The sequence below is a fragment of the Octopus bimaculoides genome, chromosome 14, assembly GCF_046866305.1.
Source record: "Octopus bimaculoides isolate indiv1 chromosome 14, ASM4686630v1, whole genome shotgun sequence".
Lineage (NCBI taxonomy): Eukaryota > Metazoa > Mollusca > Cephalopoda > Octopoda > Octopodidae > Octopus > Octopus bimaculoides.
In genome coordinates, this window is record NC_142941.1 from 14,203,303 (window position 1) to 14,215,802 (window position 12,500).

At 35.7% G+C, this 12,500-nt stretch overlaps 1 protein-coding gene across 4 annotated transcripts in view; it reads left to right on the forward strand.

Annotated features, from left to right (window-relative positions):
* Window positions 1–12,500, forward strand: part of LOC106880782 (protein slit) — a 383,833-nt gene that overhangs the window by 193,101 nt on the left and 178,232 nt on the right. For all 4 annotated transcript variants that reach the window (XM_089362359.1, XM_089362357.1, XM_089362360.1 and 1 more), the window contains exon 4: window positions 7,716–7,787. In XM_089362359.1, coding sequence (XP_089218485.1) covers window positions 7,716–7,787 — 72 coding nt within the window. The remainder of the gene's footprint in view (window positions 1–7,715; window positions 7,788–12,500) is intronic.

The following is a 12,500-nucleotide window of genomic DNA, read 5'->3' on the forward strand; positions in this document are numbered from 1 at the left end:
CCGTTATTATTCAGATTTCCTTTGTTCCTCCTCCTTAATTCCACCTACACACCACCCTCTTTTATCTTCTCTTTGCCTTCAGTATTCTGTCTTGCTTTCTGTCTTTTTCCCTCTATTCCTAAAGATTTTTTTCTGTTTGCATATCTTTCATTTGTATTTGTTTTTAGGGTTTCCTTTTTTTTATCTATTTTTCAGTTGCTTTTAATTTTGTTGAAATTATTACACGACTTAAGAAAATAGAAATAATAAACAAACTGCTGGGAAAAAAGAGAAAATATAAAAAACAGCTGCCCACCACCTCCGATATATATGTAATTTATCTAAACAAATATATATATATATATATATATATATATATATATATATATATATATATATATATATATATATATATATATATATATATATATATATATATATATATGTATATATATATATATGCACATGTATTTGTGTGTGTGTTTGTATCTATGCTTATACTCCTGTATACATATATGTACATATTCGAAAATAATTTATATATGCATGTATATGTATGTGTGTGTGCGTGTGTGTAACAGAGCGAGATATATATACATAGGGAGAGAGAAAAAGAGAGAGCGAGTGCGAATGTAAGTGTGTTTCAATTTTTATTTGCAATTTTTTGTCTACTGTGCCTTTTTATATCACATCTTTCTATATACATTAATCTAGCAGACAAGATCTCCTCTCTCTCTTTCACTTTGTGGAGCTACAATATCTGATAAATGTAGTAACTAAATAAATCCTCAACCAGAACTTAATGATATAGGATGAATAATATAGGGATACTTTACATAATGAATTTCTAATATATAAAGTATAAACTTGCTGCTAACGCAAACAGTTTTGACGTAACGTCTCTCGTCAGATGTTAGTTATTTTTAACCTCAGATAAGATGCAATATTAACTGAAACAGTTAACGTTTGCAGTTAGAACATAGATTTTAAACGCAGGTATAAACCTAGGGGCAAGCAGGGCTGTATATGATTAAGAAGGTCACTTTGGAATCACATGGTTGTAGGTTCAGTTCTACTACGGAACAACTGTGTGGAAGCTCGTTGTATGCGTGTGTATGTATACATATATATAAATATATATATATATATATATATATATATATATATATATATATATATATATATATATATATATATATATATATATTGTTGACGTCATAAACTAATATTTATACGCTATTTGTTGCGAGAATCACTGTTCCCAGAAAGATCCTATGTGTGTGCGTGTTTATATATATATATATATATATATATATATATATAAACAAATAATAAATGAGTATATGCATATATACGTACAGGTGTGTGCATACCTACGTCTACCTGTATATATAGGTGCATATCTGGGTACAGGACATTGCAAACAAAACGTAGACAAGAAATAATAATAACCAGAGTACAGAAAACACACAAGCCACATAGAGAACATTTTCCTTCATCAGCTACCCCCGTTTTAACACCGGCGTTTCGAAGAGTTGGGCAGTCTTTTGACGCATCGTTAAAACGGCTCTTCCCATGGACCGCAAATTAAATTTGTATACACAAATTAAACCTGTGCCATGGAGGAATGTAGTGGCGGACAAAAAACAAGACAGGAAAACAAACGGAAAAGGTCATGCGGCCAGACGTGAAAAATTATGTGTATATGAACGCTGTGAGGCACGAACTTGAAAGTGGGGACGAAGTAAGTTCCCGTGTTTGTTCGGCGATAGCCAAGGAAGAAAAGGATTATTGACCGGAAGCATGTGACCATGCAGGGGTAAGGGAGAGAGAGAGAGAGAGAGAGAGAGAGAGAGAGTGGTAGAGGGAGAAACAAAGGGAGGAAGTAGAAGAATAGGTGAGCAACGAGAGAAAGAGAGGAATATAGTAGTAACAGAAGGAAGTACGAGGGGGGAAGAGAGAGATATAGTAGTAACAGAAGGAAGAATGAGAGGGGTAAAGAGAGATACGTAGTAGTAACAGAGGAAGAACGGCATGCTAGCGTTTCTGCCAGCTCTCCACCTTAATCAGAGTTAAAATATTCTTTTCTTCTCTAGGCAGAAGGCCTAAAATTTTGGGGGAGGTGGGGGCCAATCGATTAGATCGAACACAGTATGCAAATGGTATTTAATTTATCAACTCCGAAAGGATGAAAGGCAAAGTCGACCTCGGCGGAATTTGAACTCAGAACATAAAGACAGACGAAATACCGCTAAGCATTTCACCTGGCGTGCGAGCGTTTCTGCCAGTTTGCCACCGTACTCACGTGGTATTAGTCGTCTTGAGTTATCATAGAAGACACTTACCCAAGTGCTGAAACTGAACTTGACATCACGTTGTTACAAATTTTGTTTCTTATCCATTTATTCATGCTTGCGCCTATTCAAGCAAGAAAACTCTACAACACATAAAGTTTATTTAAGCACCTCACCCATATAATTCTTCTTGTATAAAAACTTCTTCCGTAAAAATGTTATTGACATCGCCGACGTTTCAATAATGCATCGATAAAGCTGTAGCCATTGAGCCATGAGCTTTCATGTTTAATTGGAAGATTGCAGTTAATCTTCCATTCTAGCCCTTTGCCTGTCCTGTGCGACACGTGATACACTGCCCGTATTTCCCTGGCATCTATGCATCATATATGATATACATACTCAATATTTTTTAACCACAAGGCGGCGAGCTGACATAAACGTTAGCACGCCGGGCGAAATGCTTAGCGTACAGGGGTCGATCTAATTGACTGGCTCCCTCCCCAAAAATTTCAGGCCTTGTGCCTAGAGTAGAAAAGAATGCATCATTCATTTCCAAGACATAATATTCTCTTTTGTTTAGATGGCTTTGTTTCTTTAAGTTCTTTGTACGACTGTTGGATACTTAATATCTTATCCAAATGTTTTTCGTGGTGTTTCGAAACACATTCACATTGAGTTGTCTTTATTTTATGTCAAAAACGTGACTTAGCGGGTTCGACGGATAAGGAAGGAATCAATGAAATAAAGAACCAAAGTGAAAAATAAATACAATGACGACATAATCGTGTAAAACACTTGAAGTAGGTACTCCAGTATGGTCGCAGTCAAATTTCCACTGACTGAAACAAGTAAACGAACGTGTTTCAGAATGCGAAATCAATATTGTATAGAAGGCTTAATGTGATGCGATATCAGAGTTGAAGTGACCAATAATATTACGAGACTATGGCTGTTTCCTTATCTACCGCTGTTTATTGTTGTCTGGTAAAAACTTTGATTTTAATGTTGTTGTTGTTGCCGAGGTTGTTGTTTTTCTTTTATTTTCTCTTTTTATTTCTCTTTTTTCTTCTACGTATTACCTTGCTCACCCACATACCTTCGTTCTTCCTCTCTATTTCCACTCGTCGTTCTATGTCTTCTTCTTCTTCTTCTTCTTCTTCTTCTTCTTCTTCTTCTTCTTCTTCTTCTTCTTCTTCTTCTTCTTCTTCTTCTTCTTCTTCTTCTTCTTCTTCTTCTTCTTCTTCTTCTTCTTCTTCTTCTTCTTCTTCTTCTTCTTCGTCGTCGTCGTCGTCGTCGTATATATATATAACTATATATATACATATATATATGTATATATATATATATGTATGTATATATATATATATATATATATATATATATATATATATATATATATATATATATATATATATATATATACATGCATACTTTTATATATATATATATATACATACATACATATATATACGCGCGCGCACATGCATACATATATTCTCTCATTCTCAATGTATTTCTACTTTGAAACTGAATACAAAGTTGTCAGTGTCTACGCAACATCGCCTAGTATACACTCTCTCTCACTCTCTCTCTCTCACACACATACACACACAAACACACGGATATACACACACACAAGCTGTAAGTTCTTGTATATTATTTATACCTTCTTATCATCAAGTAGGTGGGGTCGATTTAGCCACGATTCTAACGTTCCTTGCAAAACCGACATATTTCACGTACTGCCCCTAAAATATATTGCCTTGTTAGCCTCCTTTGCAAATAATACAAGGCACTATCGCTATTAACCTTTGTCATTTTCACTATCTTTCTCTCTTTCTCTCCATCTCACTCTTCTCTTCTTTCTCTTTCGCTGTATATATATATATAATGTATGTGCGTGTGTATCTTCTCTTTTTCCCGTTAGTCTCTCTATACAAATATTTTCTTCCTCTCTCTTCCTTTCTCTCTCTCTCTCTCTCTCTCTCTCTCTCTCTCTCTCTCTCTCTCTCTCTCTATCTATCTCTCTATCTCCCGCTCAGTAATAAGTAACAGTGAGTGGTGTGTAGCTGCAGTCACCTCTTTAAGTGCCAGACTCAATCCGTCAGCCATTTTCAAGCTACCAGCTGGTTCATGCATGCTTTTAACCGGTTCCATTCGGTGGCATGCATTCAGGCCGGATTTCCGGTCGCAGGCTAACTTTCTCCCTTCCTCTTACTAGTCATGGACGCTATGAAAAAGGCTTATGGGCGTTGCACCTCCTCTCCTGAATACACACACACACACACATGGTGTTTACTGCATGAATACTCGGTATGCGAGGCATGCCTAGGATATATGAATCCATGCAAATAATAAATCATAGTTTAATAGATATCTTTCGTTTTTATGAGACAAATGGAAAGAGTAGATTGACACATATTGTGTGTGCATGTGTGTGTGTGTGTGTGTAGATAGATAGATAGATAGATAGATAGATAGATAGATAGATAGATAGATAGATAGATAGATAGATAGATAGATAGATAGGTAGATAGACAGATAGACAGATAGATAGATAGATAGATAGATAGATAGATAGATAGATAGATAGATAGATAGATAGATAGGTAGATAGACAGATAGACAGATAGACAGATAGATAACTTGTTTAATTGTATAACGTGGATTTTTTGAATTGTACGTTCTGGCTTAAGTACCAAAAGCCAACCAACACACATACATACATAGACACATAACACACTCACACACATACACACACACACACATACACACACACTCACACACGCACACACACACACACACACACACACACACACACACACACACACACATATATATATATATATATATACCCACTAGTAAGTATATAAATGCAAATCAAAGAGGAAGAAAAACAGTACTCGAACACCTAAGGTAGAGCATGTCCAACAAATGGGAACATGAAGTCCTGTGTGACGGTTTGTGAAGATCTTATAACTTTAATAGAAGTGTGTGTGTGTGTGTGTGTGTGTGTGTGTGTGTGTGTGTGTGTGTGTGTGTGTGTGTGTGTGTGTGTGTGTACTCGTACATACGATCTATCTTCCGTTTCGCTTGTCGTGAAAGATCCAAATTTCAATGGCGTTGTTTATGTAACATCACTAATTATCTCACTAATGGAACGCTTTTAATTATGCCTTATAATGAAACACCTTAATGGTGCTGTTGTCGTAATTGGGTCGCTGTAGAACCTACTAAAATTACATCACAAATCGAAACTAATATAATGTCAATTTTTTTCGCCACTAATAAGCATTAGTTAATTATAGCACCGAAAGAACACTCTTAATCACGTTGCAAATGAAACGTCATTACATTCCGTTGCTAAGAGAATGTAGTTAATTACGTCATAAATAGACTCTTGTTCGTTACGTCATTAAAGGACCAACTATAATTACGTTCGTAATAGAAGTCATTAATTACGTTTCTGATGTGACGTCATATATATATATATATATATATATATATATATATATATATATATATATATATATCGATAGGTAGATAGATAGATAGATAGATAGATAGATACATAGATAGATAGATAGATAGATAGATAGATAGATAGATAGATACATAGATAGATAGATAGATAGATAGATAGATAGATAGATAGATAGATAGATGAGTGGCTGTGTGGTAAGTAGCTTGCTTACGAACCACATGGTTCCGGGTTCAGTCCGGTCACTTATACGCCATGGAAACCTCGTAAGCGGCTCTATGAGTCGTTGGAGGAGAAACAGTAATGTCTATTCGAACAGAGATGGTTAAATATTTCTCTGTAGCATGTATATCAGTGGTTTTCAATCGGGGGCCCTATCGCCCCTGAAGATCCATATAAGATTCTTGGGCGTTCACACAAGCAAAATAGTATATTAAGGGTCTATGAAGAAAATGTTTCTTTAGATGTTGTTATTGCTAGAAACGGCGACGTATCTTTCTTTAACGTTTTACATACTTAAGCCTACACAAGTGAATGTATGAAAAACATCGAATAGCTATGGATGTCCACCAAGATAGAATCGTAATCAAAGGGGTCCATCTGTAAAAAGCGGTTGAGAACCACTGATCTTTATAGTAACAGGTTTGTTAATGTGGTCGTAGCCGGACGGATTTCGAATCCCACCGAAGTATGCTCGTATTTTATTGGTTTATGACCTCGCGTCGAACAGCTGCCATTACGTGTGGAAAACATCCAGCAATCCCGCGAAGATCAACGCGCCAAATTCCTTTGTCAAAGATGAGCGTCTTTTCTTCATTTTCTTGATGGCAATGGCAAAGGGTATTGTGTGATGGACAAAGTTGAAAGGCTTCAGTACAGATTCTTTTCATCTCTGGTCAAACCTTCATCAACCCCCTTCACTCTTCAAGTACCACTTAAAGAGACCAGAGGGTCAAGAAGTGGGGTACTTCACTGCAGTGTGTTTTATGAAAGCTGAATGACAGTGGTAAGATTGATGAGCCTAAATGATTTTGTTCTGACCCTGCGACTCTAGATAGACAGGAAACAAGAAACTGAAAGAGAACTTCGTATTTGATCTGATATGTCAAGGTGATCAGAGGTTTGCTATGAGCTACCCCGGAATTGCACTAGATGATTGCTACACACCCTGTATTGGAAACCTTTACTGGTTGATGTACTTATTCTACCTTCTTTTTATTTATGTTTGGCCAGCTCTTTTAAAAAATTTTTTTTTTTTTGCTCATTGCAACCCACCACACCGTCATCACTCTTTTATTTTAAGCCGTCCTTTTACTGTTCCAAGATCTTGTGCCCTTGAGACAAATAAAATTTCTCCGGACAAAATGCTTAGCAGCATTTTTTCCGGCTTTACGTTCTGAGTTCAAATTCCGCCGACGTTGATTAAGTCGACGTAATCGACTTAATCCTAATCCCTTCCCCCAAACTTGAGGCCGTGCGCTTCCAGTATAAAGGAGTATTATTATTAAGCAGCAGCAGCAGCAGCAGCAGTAGCAGTAGTAGTATTAGTAGTAGTAGTAGTAGTAGTAGCAGTAGTAGTAGTACACTAGGGCGTGCTAATTTAGTCAGAAGGGTTTTTTTATCTTGAGATTTGGTGACAAGAATCTTTTTTAGAATCCTTGCAGAATATAGAAGGGTGCTTTTCTGGAAGTCGACGACGCGAGTTTCAGTTCCAATCCGTTTCAGTCTCCTAGGCCACAGTTTGGGTTTTGTGCCAAGTGCACCAATTGAATAATTCGAACAATAATAGGAATAATTGTTACCTTGGTCTTCTACAGTTTCTTCAGTACTTCTTCTTCTTATTATTATTATTGTTATTATTATTATTATTATTACTATTATTATTATTACTATTATTATTATTATTATTATTATTATTATTATTATTATTATTATTATTATTATTATTATTATTCCAGACGTTTGAACTATAACCAGATAACGGAGATTCCAGATATGCTGTTCGCCAACATGCCGAAACTTTACCGACTGTAAGTGTAAAATGATTTTTTTAATTTTTTACTTTACTCCCAATATACAAACGGATGTGCCATGTCTGTGTGTGTGCGTGTGTATGTCTGCGTGTGTGTGTGTACGTGTATGTGTGTGTGTGTGTGTGTGTTTGTTTGTGTGAGTGTGTTTACATATGTATGCGTGAACAACAATGTAGTAAAGATGATAAGTATTGCATATGTAGCTTACACCGAAAGAAATTTCATTGGTATTTTATGAGAACGACCTACACATGTTACGATTAAGTACATTCGAAGTTATCTCCCTTCGTTTGATGGGAAATATAAAATGTACCCTATTTGGGGGCATGGGAGACTCTGCATCGAGGAAGACGCACCCTGGTTTTGGAAATGTAGTTCTTGGAAATTTTCTCTTTCTGTTAACCAAAGCTCTGTCCACACAATTGGACTGTGCCTGGCGAGCACACGCTAAATGCTTGTAATAAGACAAAATTGGCGGACTGTCCTGTTTCTATGTTCTTTGGGATAATGTACTACCTCAAGTCTAAATACAATATTATATCTGAGGTCGACTTTGCTTTTCATCATTTCGGGGTTGATGAATTAAGTACCAGTTGCGTACTGGGGACGATCTAATCTACTGGCCTCCTCCTCCACAAACGTTTTAGGCTTTGTGCTTAGAGTAGAAAAAAAAACAGAATTTGCAAGACTGAAAATGGCTTGTGAAACCAGTGAGAGCTTTGTAGCGAATGAGTAAAACTTTAGACATTCGAGTGTGGAGAAAAAAACAAACTATTATTCAGATGAGAAACTAAATTTTCATAATTTCTCAATAGATGGCGCTACAGCACCACTCCTATTAAAGCAAACAGCATGACAGTGGTAGTTTAGTTGCAGTAGACTTTTTAAAAGCTATTCTTTATTGACCGTGTAATTACAATTATATTTATATCAACAATCTTAGTTAAATCAAATGTTTTATAGTATAGAAAAATTATTTGAAAATTTTAAATAATGCAATAACAGTCTTTGTAAGCGGCTGATTTCAACAACTTCTAAACTAGCGTTCTGGAAGACGTATGATAATTTTCAAGGTATTTTTCATAAAAAAGAAAAATTGGGTTGTCCTCCATACTGCAAAATACGGTAATATTTGTCATTGACTGATATTGTTGGGTTTTTTTCCTCTTTGCATTTATATTCAGTTTTTGTATTGTTTTATTTTGCTTTGATTTTTTTGTTGGTGGGGTGGCAGGTTTTAATGGACTGTACATGAAATATGTTAATAATAACATAAATACTTTTTTTGTTTTGTTGTTGTTTTTTGTTTGTATTGATGGGTTGATTAAGTTAAATGTTTATGATCCTACGACGACAAATGTCCACTGTTGTATATTTCCGTACTGATTTTCTTATCGTTATTTCATTCGGCAAATATTGTGAAGATTATGATATATTTCAAGAGGTCAAAATACGATCGAATCCTATTCCAGGTTTTCTCTCTTTGTGTGCCGGAGAAAATTAAAACAATTATAATACCAGATATTCAGCCGTAATTTTACGAGACAAGAACGACAATTGACAATATTTTTTAGACATAAATGACATATCTTTGGTGGATTCTTTTGTAAACAATAGATAGAGGTTCCAAGAGTTCCTGCTGAACAACCTGCGCAGAAAAATATCTGTAGTATACATTAATTCGCTCTCACCATCATATCCGTGTGCAGATAATTCGTCGACAGACAATTCGTCGACAGACAATTCGCCGACAGACAATTTGCCGACAGACAATTCGCAGACAGACAATTCGCAGACAGACAATTCGCCGACAGACAATTTGCCGACAGACAATTCGCCGACAGACAATTCGCAGACAGACAATTCGCCGACAGACAATTTGCCGACAGACAATTTGCCGACAGACAATTCGCAGACAGACAATTCGTCGACAGACAATTCGCCGACCGACAATTCGCAGACAAACAATTCGCCGATTGGATAATTGGCTGATTGGACAATATTTTAATGATTTGACCAATCTATCGCTTTAACAATAATAATGATGGTTTCACATTTTGGTACAAGGCCAGCAAGATCAAGGAAGCGGGTGAATCTGTAAGTTGTCTCTCGGCCAATTTTCAGTCGGCCAACTATCTGTCGACGGATTGTCCGTCTACCATCAAATCGACATTGGCTGTACAAGCGCATAGTGTACTAGGCGTCAAATATCGAAGTGATACCAGAGCAGCATCAAATGAAATGTTTTGCTCAAGAAATACAACGCATCGCACGGTGCGGAAATGGAAAAGTATTATCTTACAATTATGACTGCACCACTCTCAGCACAAGGCTTAAGCGTCTTCACGTTGACACAACTATAACAAGTAATTATAATGTCGTGCAGCATTGACTGTGATGTAGACATCTTAGACTAAATTACTGCACAATTATAGCAGGCAAGAAATGTAAACCTATCATTTTGTATACTAATTGGTACAACCCCGAAATGGTGTGATACACAATTGCTTCGCTAAAAAAAGCTTAATGACAGATTATTACGCAATGATTATAGACAGAGGAAAGTTGCAGAGAACAGCAACACTAGACATTGGAAACCTATTTTTGCTACACTAAAGCGGTTGTTAGCCGTCACCTTATTTCTATACAACACTTCTGTTATGTCTTTCAATTCTTTGCGCGATAAGAAAGAAATGGAGATGTCTTGCAAGGTTCTTTGAGATTTTCTTTGAGATTTTGCTTTTACTTTTTTCTTTTTTTTTTGTTTGGTTTGGTTTGTCTTGTTTGTTTTTTTCAGACTGTCTACGTGATAATTGCTAAGTAATTTTGTTGTTGGCAATGTCTGTGTGTGCTTTGTATATATATATATATATATATATATATATATATATATATATATATATATATATATATATATATATATATATGCATGTATGTATACGTATGCATGCATGCATGTATGTATGTATGTAGGTAGGAAGGTAGTAAGTAGGTAGGTAGGTAGGTAGGTACTTACGTACGTACGTACATACGTATATTAGTTTATTGTAGCATAGTGCAATAAAGTATTCTCAGATGATCAGTTAAGCATCCAGTTGCACTTGGAACAACGCAGAGTTCCAGACAACCCACTACGGTGAAACGTACGTTGGAACTAATAACATAAGCTTGCGTATATCATAATTAAATAACTAAGTACATATGTGTGTGTGTGCGTTAGTGTATATAAGTATATATATAAACATATATTTATAGCTATATATATATATATATATATATATATATATATATATATATATATATATATATATATATATATATATATATATATATATATATATATATATATATATATATATACATACATAGACATGCATATACCTATGTCTGTATGTATATATATATATGTTTGTTTTTGTATATATATATATGTGTGTGTGTGTATGTGTGTGTGTCTGTGTGTGTGTGTGTGCGTGTGTGTGTGTGTGCAAGCGCACACCTACATATATACTTTGTTAAAGCTTTCATCCTATACATTGTCTTCTTTTCTATTTTGCTCTTTTCCTTTTTCTTGTGAGAGCAGAGTAGATGGCCGTTATTATTTCTTGAAAGCGTTGGCTTTGATGACTTGGGCGTCAAAAAGAACCCTATATAAATAAATAAAAACAGATATACTCCGATTTTCAATTTTTTAATTGATTGTCCCAGCTGCACCTGTGATGTCGCATTTGACCTTAGCAATTAACTGTTCTGCTTAAGTATTTATTAATTAGCCTACCTTGGCATATTTGTTGTCCGAGCGTGTATCTCTGTCCCTGTTTGAGTGAATGTATATGTTGCCAGCATTTCTTTTATCTTTTATCTTTTATTTGTTCCAGTCATTAGACTGCGGTTATGCTGGGGCACCGCCCTAAAGAATTTATAGTCGAAAGTCTGGACCCCAGTACATTCTTTTCTAAGCCTAGTACTTATTCTATCTTTCTCTTTTGCCGAACCGCTAAGTTACGGGGACATAAAATCACCAACACCAGTTGTCAAGCGGTGGCGCGGGGTCAAGTACAGACGCAAAAACAAACATGTACACACACACACACACACACACACACACACACACACACACACACACACACACACACACACACACACACACACACATATATATATACCGACCCAAGTACTTATTTTCTTTATAAGTCTGGTTCTTATTTTATCGTTCCTCTTTTGCCGAACTGTTAAGTTGTTAAGTTGCAAAACGTTAATTTGCAACATCGACTATTAGGTGAAAGACAAACATTAACATCAGGACACGCATACTCACGCACACACAACTTAAAGTTTCGAAGGCTCCTAACAGAGACCTGGCTCGCTCAGTCTCAGATTCCCGAATGGAGGAATGCAGGAAGTACAAAATGACTACAAAAATGTACCTCTTAGTAAATGGCGTTGAGTGTTTTCTTCTTTCGTTTGTTCACTCATTCTTGTATATATATATATATATATATATATATATATATATAGGAGTAAATGTAACGACACGCAGGTTAGGCAAGTCGATATACAAAAAAATATTAAATACACTTAATATAAAAGTGTACATATGTACACATATAAAAACAAAGTCCGACTTACACAGAATAGAAATATCAGGAATTAAGGGGATTGTTGAGTAAGGAGTTTTACGAGTCCAACAGCTGTTTCTGGGAGCTTGGT